This window comes from Poecilia latipinna, unplaced genomic scaffold, assembly GCF_001443285.1.
Source record: "Poecilia latipinna isolate Pla-1442-1.1 unplaced genomic scaffold, P_latipinna-1.0 Scaffold1699, whole genome shotgun sequence".
Taxonomy (NCBI): Eukaryota; Metazoa; Chordata; class Actinopteri; order Cyprinodontiformes; family Poeciliidae; genus Poecilia; species Poecilia latipinna.
The window spans coordinates 27,727-47,145 of NW_015114315.1; the positions used below are offsets into that span (position 1 = coordinate 27,727).

The following is a 19,419-nucleotide window of genomic DNA, read 5'->3' on the forward strand; positions in this document are numbered from 1 at the left end:
GTCTTTAAGAATGATTAGAAATGTCCTAATGTTCCTAATTTGCAGATCTAAAGTCTGGGACCCACCTCAGGAAAAGCTCTGTCACCTTGGGGGCTTAAGTTCAGACTTAGACCTGGAAATGGATAACAATAGTTTTCAAAGTTCTTGGTTCCTCATAGGAAATCATTTTGTTAGAGGTGATAACAGGAAAAATCGCTTTTCATTCTGCCATAACAACAGTAAATGTGTGGAGTTTGCTAAACAGGTCTGCACAAGATATTCTGACGTAATTTGGAGTTTCAAAAAACTTGCAGTTTTGCATGCATTCTCTTTACCATATCAGCAGGAAACATTAAAACCTGTAGCAGGATGTATGTGAAAGCGCCACCTTTCTCTACATTTGTGTGCTTGACCTGGAGTTTGATGAGAGTGTTCAAAATATATGAAAAAACCTTGATCAAACCCACCCCGACCCGCTTCCTCAGTTTCAAATCTTTGCATTCTCTACGACTGCCAAACTCTGTTAGTCCAGACAGTGTACAAAACAAAGTAGCGGCAGCCATTAAGGCCTTCAAAGCCACTAATTAGCTGCAGACAGGAGAGATTATTTAGTTCAGACTGAGTGACGAGATGAAAACATAAACACTCTTAGTGAGACCTGCAGAGTATTTCTGCTGCCTCTGCCAAGTTATGCCATCCTACTGCTCAAACTGTAAACACACACACACACACACACGCACACACACACACACACACACAGAAAGCAGCCTTTTAAGCTCACGACACAGTTGGAGTCCAGAGAAGCCATGAAAGGAGGACATTTGAATAAAATCTATGTACACTTTTGAGTCCCTGCTGCACAGCCGGACCTGGTTGGGACTGATATTCATCCTCCATGTTAAGTCCATGCCAGGTTTTTCAGTAGACCAAAACTATGTCCAGATTTTCCCTGCAGCACAAAAACAGAAGAGGGGCCTCCTCTTTCTGCAGACATAAAACAAACTTGGATCCACTTTATGAACATCTCTGCACTGCTTTTCTTTGTGTCTGTAAAAGCTGAGAGAAATCAGAGCACACAGGAAGCATCCTGCAACTCATCATGTAAAGAATAGACGGTTCGGGAACTTCTTCAGGTTGTTTTGCCTTTTTTTAAAAAAATCTGCATTCCTCTTTGTGTAAGAAACAGATCCTTCTTCCTGTTTATGTGAAAATGAAACAATGCAACTTTGCTGATGTACTCTGTTTAGAATAGCTAGATCACTGAGCTGTGAAGAATGTCTTCAAGCTAATTTACAGATACTCTTTAACCTTTTTCTGCTTTTGCTTATTGCTTAGTCTGCATCTCATTCTATGCAATTCATGAAAGCACATGACTGACGTTTACATCTGGTCATCTTTTGATATTGAAAGGGTCAAAGTTCACGTCCTCTGATTGATCTGGTGTCTTCTTGCTTTACGAGCTTGAAGCAAATAAATACTTGAACATTTCAGAACATCTAACAAAATGTAGGCAAAGATAATCATACAAAAAAGCTAAGATATACAAAAAGCAGTTATTAAATTCTTATTTAATTCATTTAGGTAAGATGATGAAAAAATGTAATTGGCATAAATCAGTTTAGAAAAGTTTAAAACATATTTTCTAAGGTTTTGGGATTCCAGTAAACTACAGTGTGAAGACAACATGGATCAGTGATGAACATTCCCAGGATTCCCAGAAGAAGCTAGAACAACATTTTAAGCTCTGCAGGCTCAGGATCAGTGTTTGTGATTCAACATAAAAAAAACATAGACACACAAAATTGACATCCAATCGCAGAGGTCAATTCAATTCAGTGCATTTATGTGACGCCAATTCACAACAAACATTGTCTAAAGGCGATTTACAAAAAAAAAATCATCTCAATTCAATCTAGGCCAAAAACAACTCAAGGTTTTTTCCCCCCTCATAAAATACCCAGATCAACTTTATTGACTTAGGTTTTCAAAGTTTTTAAATCCCCACAGCATACAAAGTATAAATGTTTTAAGGAAATAATAAAGGACGATGGACCACATGTACATTTATGTGCAGCAGCAGGAAAATGTTATTCATGTCTTGATGATCCTCAAGTCCCTTGAGGAAAATAATCTGTGGACAAAGAAGACAAAAGTGGAACCTTTAAATAGTGTGCATTTAGTGTAAAACAATCTAGAATTTGAGATTAAAAAAAATACTGATTATCAAGCATGGTGGTAGAGATTAGATGGTTTGACACCACAAAAGAAGAATGTCTGGTGATCAATTTGTGACCTTTAGCTCAAAGTCACCTGAGCACACCAGCAAAACCACTTCTGACTGGCTGAAAAGATAAATAAATTAAAGTCAAAGTCGGATACTGTGGTCTGACCTCCAGGGTAAATAAATTAAAACAATTTGTGTCAAAGAGTGTCCCATCTTTTCCCCCGACAGTAACTTATTGTTAATTATCTCAAAAACGAATGCTCAACCATTTATCCGGTCTATGTGACAGTTAATCTTTCACATCTAGCCTGGTTTCGTTTTAGTTTTCCCCGTTTATAAGTGAAGTCATCATTTGAAAGCAGTGTTTTGAATTTGTTTGCATTTTGTTAAAATTTGTTTGTTCTTAAACATTTAGGTACAACAAAAAATGAATAAACAAATTAAAACAGAAACAGCCTTTATTGTCCCACAAAGATTAAATTCAGGTTCACACAATAAACGTTCTTAAAACTGTTGGAAAAAATAAAAAAAAGACAGCAATAATAGTAATAATCACATTACACTGTGCAGTTATTACGAAGAAAAATATCGGACTTGCAATCCAATGGATGTGCAGCTGAGTCGAATGACTTTTCCAAAACTGTACATGATGTGCATTAAACACTGAAAAGAGCTGAACTATTTACAATACTGTATGTAAAACCTGCAAGTTGGAAAATACTTTTCAACCTAACTGCACACATGTCAGTCATAATGACTTTAACTGTGGTTTCTTTAGATAAAATCATTCTGCGTCGCTTTCGTTAAGTGACTGTGAGAAGCTGATCTTCACAGCATGTCTTGTGACTCGGACCCTTACGTCTTCACCACCGACGCTCTTCCCAACGACCCCCGTTTCCTCCCTCCTCTTGCAAATGGGCTCCTGGGCTGGAAGGTGTTCGACAGCATCATGCACATGGGTGGTGTTTACAACGGGGAGGCTGGAGATTGCCACAGAGCTGACATCCCCTGCCCTCTGGCTGCGAAGATTGAGACAGAAGAACCTGCCCAGCACAACTACACCCTGGACGCCCACACAGGTAGCCTCTACGGGAGTGAGTGATGCTGTTTGTTTCTTTTTTTTTTTTTTTTTATGTTTTCCTCCTATCTTCAGGTATTTTCTCCCACACTCTGAGCTCAGCCAGTGTGACTGCCTCGCAGTCTCTATACTGTCACCGTTTTTACGCCAACATCCTGGTGATGGAGGTTCTGTTGGAGCGCCGGGTGACCTCAGAGGAGCCAGTTGTGGTTAATCTGGTCACTTCATTCGACCCTCACAGCAAAGACATCCAGTTTGAGTCTTCTCCCGACTACAAAGGTGGAAGGTGAGGCTTTCAGCATGTTTTTACTCTGTAGCAGTGGCTGTTGTTTGTATGAACTTAACATTATTTATTAAATTTACTCAGTTGCATTTACTTGAAGAATTTTTTCAAAAATATGTAGCTTTAGGAGTATTTTTAAATTACTTTTACTTGAGTCATTTTACTATGAAATGTTACTACTGTTACTTAAGTAAAATTTCTGGATATTTCTCTTCACTGTGAGTAACTTCAATGAATGAAGAACAAGCTTGTTTTAATCAAAATATTGCTGGACTCAGACACACACTTGCAATGTTTTGTTAAAGTTTCTAAAGTTTTATATTGAAATAAATTAATTTGGAAAATATTTTTGCCTGATTTTGTCGTTTTATTGTATCATTTATATGAACTCTTTTCATTTTGGTCTTTAAAACACCAAAATTTCTACATAATTTTACATTTTGGTCATCTGATGATGTCAATGTAAGTATTAAATGATTGACGTTTTGACCAGTTACTCAGTAATTGAGTAGACCTTTTTACCAAATACATTTTTTACTTTTAAATAATATCTTGGACGCCTTACATTTTACTCTTACTTGAGTAAAAATATGTTGAAGTAGTAAAATCTACCGACCTCTTGTTACACCAGCTCATCACAGGAAAACTTTCAAGTTGTTTTAGAAATGTTACGGTTCATACTGTCCCTCCAGGCATATTGAAGGACAAACGGCGAAAGCTGAATTTCCAGGCGGTTCCTGTCCCACAGTCCACCTAATCTGGACCCCTGTGCCTTCCACTGTGTCACTGCCACCGGAGCAAACAAAAGCTCGCTGGGGATTCATCCTGGTCGTGGCCAACAGCTTGGAAGCTGCCAAGTCCAGCTACGACGAGGGCCTGAACCTGATGGAGACTGGAAACCTGCGACCGTCTCACGAGAAGGCCTGGAAGGAGTTGTGGCTGCAGAGCAAGGTCGAGGTCACGGGATCTGAGACCCTCAGCAAAGCTGTTGTTGGCTGCATGTTCTACCTCCTGAGCGCCTTCCCGTCCATCCATGACACCTCCAGTTATTTCGGGGGGTTGAGTCCAGGTGGGCTCTCTAACGGCGGGGACGGCCAGGATTACTGGGGTCATGTTTTTTGGGATCAGGTGAAGCTCCAGAAAGTTGATTGCAGCTCGTTTATTTGCTATGCTGTCCATATCACACAGTGTACCTCTTTTTTTCTGACAGGATGTTTGGATGTATCCAGGGATAGCGCTGTTCTACCCGAAGCTCGCCCGATCCGTGCTGGAGTACAGAGTTGGGACGATAGACGGTGCCAAAGACAACGCCCAGAAGCAAGGCTACAAGGTACATTAATTAGGCAATGCTAAGCCTGGTGGGGGCACAAGTAAAGCCTGGCGGCCCACCAGGCTTATAATATACTGGGGGAAACCCTGCTTAAAATCTAACCTAAAACGTACAAAATAAAATACAACCAATGAGACATTTTTATTATTTACTTAGCTAACATGGAGAACGATGGAGTGAGAAATGGGAAAGGAAGTGAGGGAGGAAGGAAGGAAGAGCAGTAGGGAAGGAAGAAGAAGTAGAGAAGGAAGGACAAGTTTTGGAAAAATGAAAATTAGAGGGTGAGGAAAGACACAATATTTAGACAACCAGGTTGGAATAAAGTCAGACTCATTTTCTTTTTCATGTTCAGACAAGTTCAGACAAGGAAAACGCTGAAATCAAAGCTTTTCCAGGCAAAGGAATCCTGCTGAATGCAGCTCAGGTTCCAAGTTTCAACAGCGAAAAACAACAACATTGTCTGAGTCTTCTAAAGCGCAGATGCTATCTTCCAGGGACTGAAGTTCCCATGGGAGAGTGCTGTGTCAGGGAGAGAGGTGTGTCCGGATGACATTTATGGGCAACAAGAGATTCACATCAACGGAGATGTCACGCTGGCCTTCCAGCACTATCTCTACCTCACTGAGGTAACGACCACTTACCCCTACTTCCCATCACGTGTTCTGCCTCTGAGAAGTTGACTGAGCTGCTTGTTGCAGGATCTGTCCGTGTTCACGGAGGGAAAGGGAAGAGAGGTGATTTTTGGGGTGGCTGATTACTGGGTTTCCAGGGTAAAGTGGAACCCTGACGACCAGAAATATCACCTGTTGGGTAAGAATAAAGAAGCTACCTGCTGCATTTAAGAGGTCCAAACTACAGAAGCCCTGGCGATTTTGTGTTTGAATTATTATTTGGCATAACATTGCTTTAAAAGAATCAGAACTCAGGTTCAGTCACATCATCCAATTACTTTAATGGTGAAGAATTTGTGAATGTGCACATCTACTTGAATGATAACCTAAATACATTGGACTAAAATCCAATGCAGAAACCTGTTCACTGCTACCCATCATGATTCATTTAAATTACAAGAATTTAAATTAATTACTTAATTAAGTAACTAAATGAAATTACTTTGAATTTTTCTGGCCCTTTGGATGCCTTTTTTTAAATTTTTGTAGAAGGTTTCGTAACTTGAAAAAATTGCAACTGAAAAACCCATTTTGCATGCATTAAAAGATTCAACTAAACATGTTATAGAAATATATGGTCATCACATTTTAATGTGCTTCGCATAAATTAATTGTTATATTTATAATACATTTAATGAATACTTGCAAAATTCTTCTCTTTTTTTGCATGTAGGTGTTATGCCACCAGATGAATATTACTACAACGTCAACAACTCGGTGTACACCAACACAGTGGCCAAACTCAGGTATTTGTGTTAGAGTTTAGACATTATAAGAGACGGCACCGCCTGCATTCATTGGCACCCTGGTAAAAGCCTGCAGAAAGCTTTGTCTCAAATCTGAACATTAAAAAATATACGTATAATAAATGGGGGGAAAAAAATAAGAAATATTAGTTGTATTCAAAATTCCCTCAGTGATTGACTTCCCTGTAAAAGCTTCAAAATGAAGTGTAGCTGAAACCTTTTTTGTCATTTAAGCTTTGTTTTGATCAGAACCGTTTTAGTAATCCATGATTTGCTGTTTCACTGGGTATAAATATGAAGTGACAAATGAGTCAACGGATCAAAACGGGACAGAAAAATCAGGCAAATGTGTGTTTGTCTTCATAACTGAAAATTTCTGACAAGAAAAGTTATTTCTACTGATTATGCTTCTGTAGCAAAATGGGGTTTCTTTTCACATGTTTACCAGGACAGTCAAAGAATATTGCTTTACGTTACAGATTAGGTCATGAATATTATTCGAAAAAGTAGTTTCTCCTCTCTTAGTCTGCAGTTTGCTGTCGAGTTGGCTGATTTTCTCCAACACTCAGCTCCAAAAGAGTGGCAGGAAGTGGCCGAGCGCATCGAAATACCTTTTGACCAAGAGTTGCAGTACCATCCTGAGTATGATGGCTACAGTAAAGGTTGAAGTTTGTGCCTCTCTCACACCAAACCAGGAAAAAAGAATCCAGAATTCAGAAAACATCCAAACCTTCTGCTGTTTGTCACACGCAGGTCAACCGGTGAAACAGGCGGACACAGTGATGCTGGGGTATCCCCTCGGCCTGCCAATGCCTCCGGAGGTTAGGAGGAATGACCTGGAAGCCTACGAGCCGGTCACAGACCCAAACGGACCGGCCATGACGTGGGTGAGTTAGGCTGTATACGTTCAGGACATTTTACAAACTCCTTTACAAATATGAACAGTGTTTTGGAAAGGTATTCATACCTTTTGAACTTTTTATTTTGGCACCTTCCAACCATAAACTTCAAGGTATTTTATTGGGATTAAACATGGTAGACCAACAGAAAAATGATTGATGTTTTTGTTACATCTCTTCAGATTTTTTAAATGTAAAAATCTGAAAGATGTAATGTCCATTTGTATTCAGCCCATAAATAAAATCATCTTCAACTAGTTACCTTCAAAAGTCCTTTTGCTAGTATTTAACTCTGTGTTAAAGAGACTCTCTTGTCAAAGATATAAGATAGTGAAAACAAAGGAACAGACAGGTCAGGGGGAAACAAGGGATGGAGGTGAATGTAGGATAATCCTGAAAAAACATGAGACTGTGGTGGAGGTTCTCCTTGAAGCATATCAATGATCCTAAACACACAACCAGAGCTGTAATGAAATGGGATATATACGAACATATTTGATGTTCTAGTTAAAGCTTTGACCTAAATTCAGCTGGGAAATTCTGTGTCTGGATGTGCAAAACCAATGATCACATATGCCCAAACAGTTATATTGGTTTGGGGTGTTGGTTATTATGTTTGTAAAAACTTTTAAAATTTGTATATCGTTTTCTTTCCACTTAGAAAATATGCGTTACTTTATCTTGGCATTCAATATAAAATGCTTTAAAGTTTGTGGTTGTAAATGTTGAAAAATACGTGCACAACGTAGCATTCTAAGTTTTGAACAAATGAATTTTCCTTTCCATCTGCAGGGTATGTTTGCAATAGGCTGGCTGGAGCTGGGCGAAGCTGAGAAAGCTCAACGCTTGCTTGAAAAGTGCTTCAAGAACATCCAGGGGCCATTTCAGGTACGCAGAGGGACTCACACGCCCCCGTTAAACCAACAGTGATTCAGTGAATTCTTCATCACTTCTCTTCACAGGTATGGAGTGAATCATCAGATGGCTCTGGAGCGGTAAATTTCCTCACAGGTATGGGAGGATTCCTGCAGGCTGTGCTGTTTGGGTACACGGGTTTCAGGTCAGTTATTTATCCCTCCAGTATGCTCAGAAGATCACATGTCTACTGACGGTGATTGAAAGGCTTCACTGTTTTTTAGAGTTCAGAAAGAATGCTTGGCCTTCGCCCCGCTGCTTCCGGATGAGATCTGTGAACTGTGTGTCCGAGGCATCAACTACCTGGGCAATCAGATGGACTGGCTGCTCAGGAAAGATGATGTCTGCGTCATACTCAGAGAACAGACTGGCAGAGCTGGAAACACTAATCCTCATAAGCTGCAAGTTGTCCTGAAGGCATCAGGAGCTAAAATCCCTCTAAAGCCAGGTACCACACAAGCATTGACATGCAGCTACAGTTTGTGTCTCATTAAACAATCATTGAAGTTAGAAACATAAAATGTCTTTGTCTTTGAATACTACACATTCTGTCATTTCAGGACAGCCAGTCACTTTTCCTCGAGAAGCAGGCTGTATATGTAAAATGGATCCCCCGACTTCCTGCTGGCCGCTTTGAAACACGAGCCTTGTCACTCCTCCTCATCATTTTATTCACAGACAAATATGCAGTTGTTATATCTGTGATATGTTTTATGTGTTGAAATTTTCAACAATAAACATAAAATTATTGGTAATATTATAAAGGAACAATAAAAGACCCTATTTTGGACCTTTTTTTTTCCTTTGTCACAAATGATCTTGCAAATGTCATGTTTAATTAAAAATAAACATGGAAACAGATTTTAATGTTGTTTCTTCAATTACACCTATGTTTAAAGATAGTTTTTTGTAATATTCATGAACAGAGATACACTGAGGATTAAAAAAATCCCAGCTGGGTAATTAAATATGGATTTCCACAGCAGTATTTCGCCAAAATAGATTTTTGAACGTGAACTGAAAAGAAAAAAACATGCCTCTTTTGTTTTGTATATTTATATTGATAACTCACAAGAGGCACAAGAATGAAGTGGATCAGCTGGTGGATTCAGCCTTATACTGTCATCGAGTGACAGAAGCACATAAGACAAAGAGAAGAAAGAACTGGAAAAAGTCTTTTGGATTGTTCACAAGGTTAATGTATTAGAGAAAACAACAACTTTATCACTGTGCCATAAACATGAGCAAAAGTGTCGTAAGAGGCACACGAAAAATTCTAACCAGTCATTGGTTGATTTAAATCTGTCTCGTAAACCGTAACCCCGCCCTAAGGTTCCGCAATGTTTATATTATATTCCTTCAGACCCCGCAGCTGCCACTCCCCGCATACTTCGCTGCTTGCTATTTGCAAGGTTAACTCCGCTCATCCTGGATGTCACGGTGTAAACATCGACCCACTCGAAAAAGATGTTCTGCTCTGTGATTGGTTGCCGTGCCGTGGTTTGAACAAGTTAAAAACGGTTTCAGCGGGTTATTGGGAGAATAGCTGTTGTTTTCCCTCACTTCTAGAGCCGAAATATTTACACGCAAAAATAGGGATTATTATTAGTTCGTTTTTGTTTAGTGCAGATATGCAATTGATTTAGGGGTTTGATTTTTTTTTTACTATAAATAACAGACCAACGGTCTTCAGTGACGTTTCAAAGAAATACGGATACTAAAGGTAAATCTTTATGCTTGTCGATTTTTGTAAACGTTACGTGCTAACATTTTAACGTTGGTGGTTTTTGGAGTAGGAAGACATTCAAACGTTAAAGCTAGCGTTACTTACACATTAAAGTCTGTATCTTTTCTCAGTTAAATTGCATGTGTTTGTAGTTTTAGCTATGATTTTCCTACAAATCTCCCCACCCCAAAGCTAGCATGCTGCACTTAGAAACCAGTAGTTGCTATTGTTAACTTTACCCACGTCATTTTTTTCTAAGTGTTTCAAATGTATTGATGCTATCTACGCGTTATTATAGGTGGAAGTGCAGAAAATTACAATTATTGTTGTCGCCGAACATACTCTGTGAATTGACGCCACAGCAGGTCCAGGTTATTTTTGTGCATAGTCGCTTCCGGAATTTTGCATAACTTGTTTGGACGTTTTAAAATATAAAGTTTAATAACTATAAACATAAATCTCTTATTTATAGACCATCGTGAAAAAATATTAAGTGAACATCAGTGTTTAGTTAAAATGTTTATTTTTGGACGTAAGGTACAATGCCACTTTTGCAACATTTAAGTTTCATGATCACTGTTGTCACTCATTTAGAGAGGTTTTGTCATTGTAGCATCTACAAAAGTGCAAATGTACATAGTATAGCGTAACAAAGCAGTATATAAAGTATAGCAATATTATTAGATATATGCTATTTAAATACAGTATCTAAGGCAGAACAGTAAGCAAAGGAACAAAATGGAGATGAAAAAATAGTTCAGCACTAATTGAAAGGTATTGTTTTACTTCAGGGTTTAAGGAGCTTGAACATTTTTATTTGTTAATGGAGAAAGGAATTTACAATATCTTTTTACTCTTCAGTCTGAAAGTATTTTTTCTCTTTTGCATTTTTTAGAGAAACACAGTTAAATCCAAGCATACTCTCACTTCACTTTAGATTTAGTTACTTTAATTCAACAAAGTTTGTTCCTGATTGAAATGTCATGTCTCCCAAAAGATAACGCTGTTGCAGTTTTTCTGTATAAAAATATACATATAAAAATTGTAGCATAGGTACTTATGGTTGCTGCAAAAACAGCATATTGCAATGTGAAAAGTGTTTTTGAAAGGTATTTCACAGCAACCATCAAATAACCCAAAACATAAATGAAAGTACCACATGACAATGCATTTTATTAAAAAGTAGAATTGCTGTGGAAATTGGCAATCATATGCTGTTTAAAATCTACTGTTAAAAAAAAAAACACAACACATTGGACATGTTGCAGTTTTGATGATAAACTCCAATTAATGTATGCCAAGACACACAACAGGACAAGTGATTTATTAGTTTGGGAATGAGATAAATTGTCCAAACACATGTAGTGAAAACAAAAAAAATGAAGCCGTTTTCTCAACATGCTGCAGCTCATCAGATGATCTAAATAATTTCTGGAAGTAAATTAAATTTAGCATTGAATAGAATCAACAATCCAGTTTTTAACTGAGATGTACAATAAACCAACTTTCAGTACTTGCAGCACACTGTTTGGTAAGACACTCGCCTGGATAGCTAGTATTTGATTATAGAGAATTTCCTTACATTCCAAGATTCTCACTTCTCAAAAAGTAACAAAGCTCTCACAGGCCTGTCACAATAACAAATTTTGCTGAGCGATTAATTGTCTCAAATTATTGCGGTAAACGATAATATTGTTTGAAGGCCATTTTAAACTGATGTAATGGTAATGACATAATAATGCAAGCATGTCCTACCAAACATAAATGCACTTTATTTTCAAAAGAACATTTAACACTAGAACAGGTAAACAAAATGAAATGGAGTCTCAGTCTCCGTTAACTAAAAATCCACAACATAACACAACATAAAAACCAAAGTGAAAATAAAAACTACATTCAACCAAACGAGTGCAGATTATGAAGCCTGTATACTATATTGCCCTTCAATAATCATTAGATTTACGTAGAGAAGATGGGCATATCTGACTACCTGATCCAATAGTTCACTCCTCCTTTATGCTAAGGAAATGGGGAAGAGATGGGTCAGTGGAGTTGAGCTGTTTTTCATCCAGTATCATCATTGGAAAGAGAAAAAGGCATGAAGAAATGCCGATTAAATTAAAATGAGGCCGAGCATTTTCATTCATCATGTGATTAATTGATTTATTGTTTATTGCGGCAGGCCTAAGCTTACATTCTGTGAAAGCGTATGTAATCCGGTCACTTGATCTTCTCCCTTTAGCTGCCGCCATGAACTCCGTGCTGCCGTCGGTGCGCTCCCTCACGGAGATGTTTGTGGGAAAGACGCAGGAATTCGTCAGTGAGATCGAAAATGTCCACATGGTTTGGCTGGAAGAGATACAACAGGAAGCAAATCGCATGTTCTCTAGGTAGGCTTGCCTTAATGCAGTGAAGGTCTGCTAAATGGATTCTTACCAGACTTTTTTTTTTTTTTTTTGATGCATCTCTCTCTGTTATTCGTTTTCAGAGACTTTAATGCTGAACCAGAACTGATGCCGAAAACGCCTTCACAGAAAAAGAACAGCCGCAGGAGGCGGGTGTCTGCAGGGCGCCAAGAGGAAGGTCAAGCAAGGAGGTTTGTTTGATCATTTCCTTTTAGGAAGGGGAATGACCTGAAATCATGTTGTGCCTGTGTCAACCTTTTGTGTCTGTGATGCAGGTTCTCAAAGGGAAAGCGTAGCAATCTTCGAGGATCATCTGTTAAACCCTTGAACTTGATTCTCGAAGAAGAAGCGATCTCTGAGGTCTCAACCTCCAAGGCTAGTAACCCTCCAAAACCAAAACGTGCAACTCGTAAAAACAAACAGACGAAGCCTGAAGATGCAGACGAGAGCTTGTCAGAGAGTGACGGCAGCAAGCAGGAAGAGGTGCAGAACAAGAAGCCAGAGCTGGTTAAGGAAGAGGACGAAGTGGACAAAGTTCAGAAAGTAAATGATGCAGAAATCAAATCTGACGACGGAAGCGGCACTTCTCAGTCTCCTCCTCAGAGTCTTTTACCAGAGCTGGTCGTCAACATCTCAGCAGAGGACCGCTTGTCTGCTGAACTTGCCAGTAAGCTAGAGGCGTCTCCGGGTCGCACGGCTACAAAGATAGCAATAGCTGCAGCTGATCGGCGGTCAAAGCGGAGCTCTGCACGCTGCACCCTCAAACTGCGCCACTCACTGGCTGGTCTTCGGCACAGTATGACACAAGAATCTGTTCGCCGGGCTTCACGCCGCTCTATGCTCAAGAGGAAGTCTACTCGAATGGGCACCTCTACAAGCAGCAGCAGCAACACTGGTGGTGAGTTATTTCATCTCCCAAATGCAGACATCGTCTTCCTCACTTTGATTAAACTTCTTTCTCATCTTGGATTTTTTTTTTTTTTGTGTGTGTGTGTGTGTGTAGGAGCAAACTCCTCCATGGACACTGCAGAGGAGGATAATGAGGAAGAGTGAGTAAAACCACTTTCTTTGTATTTAATATCAATTTTTCTTTTGGGGAAATTTACGTTCTTTTGTGCATTTACAGTTGTAGGAACGGAAATGGCTTTAAGGTTTAAAAAAAAATGGGGGTTCACAGTTCTGTTTTAAAATCTGAGCTGATGTTTCTCAGAAATTGCATTAATCACAAAAATGTGCACAAATTGACTTTACTGAAAAATTACATTTTGACTGAGCTTTGTTTGTTGGGATGCTAGATACGTGACTGCTAATGAAAGCTGCTTTATATTTTCATGTGCATATTGCATGTTGTGTTTATAAACTGCAAATGGTGGAAAGTCCTAGTACTAATTAATTCAACACATTTGATTTGGAGCATATAAGTTTATTCACACCATATTTACCTCATGAATAGTTAAAATGTTACATTTTCTATGCTTTGTAAAGATTCCTGAAGTACCACCAGTGGTTCAATAGAACCATGGCTTTACTTGTCTTTTTATAATCTACCCTCTTCCACCAGATGCTGGAATTGAATTCATGAATCTTATTTACTATTTTATTCCCTTTCACAGCAAAACAGAAGCAGAAACTGAAGACGCCGTTGATGACTTGCCGGAAAAAGCAAGTGAAGCATCAGAGGTAGCTTTTCTTTGTTTATTGTGTTTAACTTAATCCTTTGAGGTGTCTTCTATGTAATTTCTTTCTCTCTTTCCATCAAACAAGTCTGAAAGGAGTCGCGACGTCCCTGTGCCTGCTGTTGAGCGCGTGACTCGCTCTGTAGCTGCCAATTCTCCCAAACTGGCTCCCCCTCCGCTGTTTTGCTCTCTGGTTAAAATGAGCACTCCTGCCAAAAAGTCAGGTATGACATCCTGTCATATTTTTGTTTTTAATCTGTTGATTATGATTTTCACTGCAATCCCCACCCCACACAAATTCTTAAAATATTTTTGTCTCCTTTCTAGTGCAAGTATCTTCAAATTGAATAAGACAAAACTAACTTACAAAAAACTTTAAATAATCTGCTTCTGTGACTAGTGCTTTTGTCACTCAGTAAAGAATTGTTGACTTAAAACAATCTCCTATATCTTGTTGAAAAGTCACTTGTGCATTATTTGTACCTTGGGTGTAATGAGATAGTTGCACTAGAAACTAGACCAAAAATACTTAAGGATTAGGATTTTGTGTTTTTGAGGCAAAAACACGCAGCTTTTTGGATGGTATTAAATTGATTGCAATTTTTTTTTTTTTCTTTCAGTGACTGCTGCTGGGAAACAAAGCCAGGCAACTCGAAGGTGTGAGTGTGTTCAGTTTTAGTGTGATGTGGCGTTTTAACACTTGGACTTGGGTATTGTCCCAAATGGCAAAGAAATAAGAGTAGTGTCATGTTAGCAATACTTAAGACATGTCAGTGCTGTATATAACATGTTATGCATATATTTGCAAATTGACTTAGCATTTTTGTTTTCCTTCCTTTAGCTCGAGGCTCAGCTCAAAACGAAAGGCCCCAGATACTGAGGACAGCCCCTCGAAGCGCTTCTCTCCACCAAAGAAAAGCCAAAGTGTATGACGCAACAATCTTATTGGTGTGGTTTTTAAACTGTTAAGTGGGTTTATAATTGAAGTAATGCATGGAACATTGTCTTCTCTCCAATATATAGACCATCAAGCCGAACATGAGATCTTTTCTTCACACCGTGAATAAGAATCAGATGCTGATGATGACCCCTAGCTCCATTGGCCGAACCGCCGTGATAAAATCCTTCATCAAGCAGACCACTCCTCTGAAAGTTGATCCTAAAGTAAGTTTCCGTCTCACTGACGGTGCCAGATTAACACACCGACTGTTGCTACTGAAATGTTTCGCCACTGTTGTGATTTCTGGTTGTATAAAGAACCGGTAAAACTTTACATGTCCTCCAAGGCTAATTCACTTATTACATTACAGCAACAGGGTAATTCAAATAACTTTACATGACAAAAACTGCAAACATTGTTATAAAGGAAAGGAATACGGGTTTGCAAAACAGACTAAAATTAACGATCCATTTATCAACCAAAGGTAACTGTTAGCAAGTGGATATTAGCCTCATTTTAAAAAAACTTTTCTGTTTTCTGGAATTTTTTTTTTCCCCGGATTTGTGATGTATAGTAAGCTGAATGCTGATTCTTCACGTTTGGTTCTGATTGTGTGGATCCACAGCAGGCCAGAACCGGAAGACCTGAGTGGTCTGTAAGGCTGATACAATAACAGATCTTTGTTATATTTTCATGCTGATCCTTTCAGTGATTTCTAAACCAGCTAAAGTATTTGAAAGTCTGTCCTCTGAGATACATGAAGCCAGTGTAAGGACTTCAGAACCGGGCTGATGTTCTGTCTTATTCGTTTTAGTGAGAACGCAAACAGCAGTGTTCTGATTGACATTTGGGCAGTCCTGTTAAAAGTCTTTTACTAATAAGTTTGACTTGCCCTTTAACTTGGCCTCTGAGGTGATATCCCATCTCGTCCAGTCAGAAGAAATCAAACAGATTCTTCACCATGAGTTAATTGCATCTCATCACTGAAGTTGGAGTCTGTGTGTTTCCTAAACAAGGGAACAGCAACCTTGAAATCCTACTAACATTTGTGCCAGTTTGCTTTAGCTGCAAAATTTTGGCTTAAATGTTTTTGTTTCTTCCTCAGATAAACATGGGGATTGTGGTAAGTGTCATGCTAAAGCACTGTCTGTAGGAATCTGGTGGTGTCTTAACAACCGTAGTGTGAAGGATCAAACTTCACTTGCACAAAAAAAAATCCTTTCCCACTGTTGCCTTCTAAAAAATGCTTGCAAATGTCATTTCTGGGGAACACTTGATAAAAATGAAGAAACTAATTTATTCCTTGTGCTGAAAATGAAAGTAGACTCCAAACAGTGAAATGGAAATGCTGTTTAAGTGTGGAAGGAGCTGAAAATAGATGTTTGTTTTTTTTTCATTAGGTTGATTTATAAAAAAGAAAAAAAAAAGTAATATTTCACTATTACCAAACATTAGCTGTATTTTGTCACACAGATCAGTTCACTGTGGGTGTCTTTGGGGCGTGTGTGTGTGTTTTGAATTTGTTATTATAGTTTTATTCTAATTTTTAAAACAGCTTTAGTGACTGTTGTGTACCAGCAGGTGGCGACGAAGTCGACGGGAACAATAAAATCCTGTTTACCATTCCTCTTAGTTGCTCTGAAGTTTTGGGCGTCCAAAATGTAACACATGTTTCTAACTCACTGTGTTTTTTTTTTGTTTTTTTTTTTTTTTTTGTTTGTTTCTCTCTTTTCCTCCTCACAGTCATCTTAATGTTTATCGATAAAATCATTAACTCTTTAAAACTTGCATCTAATTGTAACTCTTTGCCTTTATATTTCTCATAGTCAGTTTTCTATATATATATCTTTTTCCTTCTTTCAGACCAAAGAACGTTACAAGCTGGAGGCTCTTAGAAAGAAGCAGGAACAAGAGGAAGAAAGAATGAGAAAAATGGAGGAAGAAAAGAAGAGAAAGCAGGAAGAGCTGAAGAGGTTTACCATACTGGGGGGGAAAAAGTTACTTTTTTTGCAAGCTGTTTTTATTTAAATCTGACTCTGAAAATCTGTTTTCAACAGGAAAAGGGAAGAGAGGATAAAAAGAGTGTTTGAGGCAAAAGTAAAGGAAGAGCTGAGGGAGGAAGAGAAGAAAAAGAAGATTGAACAAAAGATGGCTCAAATTGATGAAAAGAATGATAAAGTATGCAAAAGGTTTGGTGGCTCTTCATTTGCTCATAGATTCGTTAATACTCATTTTATTTGTCTACACAGCGTCAGGCTGAGGAGAAAGCTAAAAAGAAACTGGCAGCAAAGCGTCAAGAAGAGCTGGAGCAAAAGAAAAAGCTAGAAGAAGAAGCTCGAAAGAAAAAGATTCAGCAGGTGAAAAGTTTTTTTTTGTTTGTTTTATCCCTGTAATTTGCTAATTTACTCCTGTAAATATAGCCTTTTTTGTTTTTCTTTAATCACCCGACTGAAATGTTTATAAGCTTACTGTATACAAAATGTTTAAAAACCGTTTATTTTTGGCAAACATGCACACAATAGTCAAATAAAATGGACAATTTAATCCACATGACAAAATTTGAATATTATTCACCTTCAACATTTTTGGAGGATGCAAAAATGATAAATGTCACCTGCACTTGAAACTCAGGAGGAGGAGGAGAAACGACAGCAGGAGCTGGCAGCCAAAAAGAAAGCGGAGGAGGAGGAACAGCAAGCTCGCAAAGCTCTGGAGCGCCAGAGGGAGCAAGAACTGGAGCGGGAACGGCAGGCAGCTGCTGCAGCTGCTGCTGCTGCTGCAGCTGAAAGGGCTGTTGGGAATGAGTGACTGCAATTATTGGTATTGGTTCAGGAAAAAAAATACTAAAGTATGTAATTGGTAAAATAGAAGATATGAAATTTCAATTTCACTCCGGGATAGGCCTGTCACAATAACAAATTTTGCTGCATGATGATTAGAGGCCATTTTAAAGTGATGCATTCATGTTGTCGACATAATGCAGGTTTACCTTCTCAGAACCAATAAACTTTAATTTTGTAAAGAACTCTTAGTGGAACTGGAAGATATTCTAAATGTCCTGCAAACAAAATTGCTCGTTTTTAAAATGCATGTATAATTAAGAGTAAAGTTGGCCCATGTAATACAGCAGTTAAGATGAAGTGACATTTTTAATAATATTCACGTTTAATTTAAGTTCAAATTAACTTCCTGATTTTTTTTCTCCTTCTTTTTTTAATGGCAAATGGGTCAACTTGCACATATAGCGATACCAGGTTGTAATAATTGCTTTTTTTATGTGTGTTTGCAGAGAACGGGTAGAAAAAGAAAAGGCTCTTGCTTTACAGCGTGAGGTAGAGAGAGCAGCCAGAGAAAAAGAAAAGAGAGAGCTGGAGGAGCGAAGGAAAGCATTGGAAGACAAGAGGAAACTGGTAGGAAATGTTTTTGTCTGCGCCGTTATGCTTTCAGGCCCAATCAAAAAATGATTTTATTGTGAAGCCTGGACTATCGGCATTCAAATTTCTACACTAGGAAAAATGCTTTCTTTTTTGTGCACTGGAAATATTTGACACTTCTGACAATTATTTCAGGAGGAGCAGCAGAGGCTGGCTGCAAAAGAGAAAGCTCTAAAAGAGAGGGAAGAAGCGAAACGGAGAGAAGCTGCTGCTGCTGAGGCACAAGTAAGCTGACGGGCAAAAATCTGGTGGAAAATCCTGCTAAATTATGGTTTTGTGATGCAAAAGCATTAAATTGAGATGGTTTTTTGCATTTACGTATTTCGTCATTTTCTGATCTTACAAACTCAAAATTTTTCTCTCTCCTCTCAATTGTATTAAAGAAGTTGCTGAATAAAACAGTTGACCTTGAGGTAAGCATCACTCAGATTTAGAGCTTGCATTCACTCATTCATTGATTGCAAGCTAAGAATAAAACATGACTATGTTTTTTGTTTATCTTTTAACCCAGTTTATGCTGTCAGTTTTCATCCAACTTCCATGTAATGTTTTTTTTTTCCTGACCTACTGTTGTCTTTATTTATCTTTTTTCTTACTTTCTCCCAGCACTCTGCAATGAAAACGCCTATCAGAAAGGGTGGTCTAAATGTTACTGTGGACATTCAGGTATTTCTTTAAACATTTTTGACACACGTTTTCTAAAAGCCTAACTTCTACTTTTCGTCATCAAGCCTCATTGTGTGCTTTCTGCTTTCTCCCTGCAGGAAATGTCACCTCAGTCGTACACCATCACTCCTAACGGCGGAAATAAGAAGCTGACTATTTCAAAGAATCCACAGAATTACGGAATGGACCAGAACAGCGACGATTCAACAGACGATGAGTCTGCCCCGAGAAAACCCATTCCCGCCTGGGCCGGAGGTGTGTACAACCAGTTTGGGTATTTACACTGCAGGGTAAAAAATTTCAAAGCAAGAACCCCATTTTTGTCTGGGGTTTCGGTTGATTTTTGCAACCCCACCAGTGTCGGGGTTTCGAAATGTTATTGTGGTGCTTCTGTACATGGTTATATGCCATTTCAAAACTGACTTTTTTTTTTTTTTTTTTTTTTTT

General features: G+C 38.5%; 2 protein-coding genes across 9 annotated transcripts in view; both read left to right on the forward strand.

Annotated features, from left to right (window-relative positions):
- The first annotated feature begins 940 nt into the window (after positions 1 to 940).
- pgghg (protein-glucosylgalactosylhydroxylysine glucosidase) lies at positions 941 to 8,986 on the forward strand. 3 transcript variants are annotated; one of them, XM_015060319.1, is made up of 14 exons: positions 941 to 1,112; positions 2,982 to 3,282; positions 3,357 to 3,567; positions 4,257 to 4,692; positions 4,775 to 4,894; positions 5,389 to 5,520; positions 5,593 to 5,704; positions 6,239 to 6,311; positions 6,837 to 6,973; positions 7,065 to 7,198; positions 8,003 to 8,098; positions 8,173 to 8,270; positions 8,350 to 8,573; positions 8,686 to 8,986. In XM_015060319.1, the coding sequence occupies exons 2-14, from the start codon at positions 3,039 to 3,041 to the stop codon at positions 8,760 to 8,762; spliced, it is 2,094 nt and encodes a 697-aa protein (XP_014915805.1). In that variant the 5' UTR covers positions 941 to 1,112; positions 2,982 to 3,038; the 3' UTR covers positions 8,763 to 8,986. The 3 variants fall into 3 exon arrangements, with proteins under 3 accessions (XP_014915805.1, XP_014915806.1, XP_014915807.1); XM_015060320.1 differs by having other exon boundaries at positions 941 to 1,107; positions 2,980 to 3,282; XM_015060321.1 differs by lacking the exon at positions 941 to 1,112 and adding an exon at positions 1,133 to 1,154.
- A 531-nt stretch (positions 8,987 to 9,517) lies between these two features.
- Positions 9,518 to 19,419, forward strand: part of incenp (inner centromere protein) — a 13,376-nt gene continuing 3,474 nt past the window's right edge. The window contains exons 1-20 of one of the 6 annotated variants that reach the window (XM_015060313.1): positions 9,519 to 9,848; positions 12,094 to 12,241; positions 12,340 to 12,447; positions 12,532 to 13,154; positions 13,260 to 13,305; positions 13,870 to 13,936; positions 14,021 to 14,156; positions 14,553 to 14,589; positions 14,774 to 14,858; positions 14,956 to 15,096; positions 15,978 to 15,995; positions 16,736 to 16,845; positions 16,930 to 17,050; positions 17,122 to 17,229; positions 17,504 to 17,661; positions 18,162 to 18,282; positions 18,442 to 18,531; positions 18,690 to 18,719; positions 18,913 to 18,972; positions 19,071 to 19,227. In XM_015060313.1, the coding sequence (XP_014915799.1) occupies positions 12,102 to 12,241; positions 12,340 to 12,447; positions 12,532 to 13,154; positions 13,260 to 13,305; positions 13,870 to 13,936; positions 14,021 to 14,156; positions 14,553 to 14,589; positions 14,774 to 14,858; positions 14,956 to 15,096; positions 15,978 to 15,995; positions 16,736 to 16,845; positions 16,930 to 17,050; positions 17,122 to 17,229; positions 17,504 to 17,661; positions 18,162 to 18,282; positions 18,442 to 18,531; positions 18,690 to 18,719; positions 18,913 to 18,972; positions 19,071 to 19,227 (2,356 nt within the window). In that variant the 5' untranslated portion in view covers positions 9,519 to 9,848; positions 12,094 to 12,101. Of the gene's footprint in view, positions 9,849 to 12,093; positions 12,242 to 12,339; positions 12,448 to 12,531; positions 13,155 to 13,259; positions 13,306 to 13,869; positions 13,937 to 14,020; positions 14,157 to 14,552; positions 14,590 to 14,773; positions 14,859 to 14,955; positions 15,097 to 15,977; positions 15,996 to 16,735; positions 16,846 to 16,929; positions 17,051 to 17,121; positions 17,230 to 17,503; positions 17,662 to 18,159; positions 18,283 to 18,441; positions 18,532 to 18,689; positions 18,720 to 18,912; positions 18,973 to 19,070; positions 19,228 to 19,419 lie in introns of all 6 variants that reach the window. The other 5 variants (XM_015060314.1, XM_015060315.1, XM_015060318.1 and 2 more) reach the window with 5 other exon arrangements.

What these genes read in the sequence shown, in the direction of transcription:
- pgghg (XM_015060319.1), top strand. Translation starts at nt 3,039, where the DNA reads ATGTCTTGTGACTCGGACCCTTACGTCTTCACCACCGACGCTCTTCCC. An exon ending in AACACAGTGGCCAAACTCAG is followed by an intron (nt 6,312 to 6,836) that starts GTATTTGTGTTA and finishes CTCCTCTCTTAG; the next exon opens with TCTGCAGTTTGCTGTCGAGT. An exon ending in ACATCCAGGGGCCATTTCAG is followed by an intron (nt 8,099 to 8,172) that starts GTACGCAGAGGG and finishes TTCTCTTCACAG; the next exon opens with GTATGGAGTGAATCATCAGA.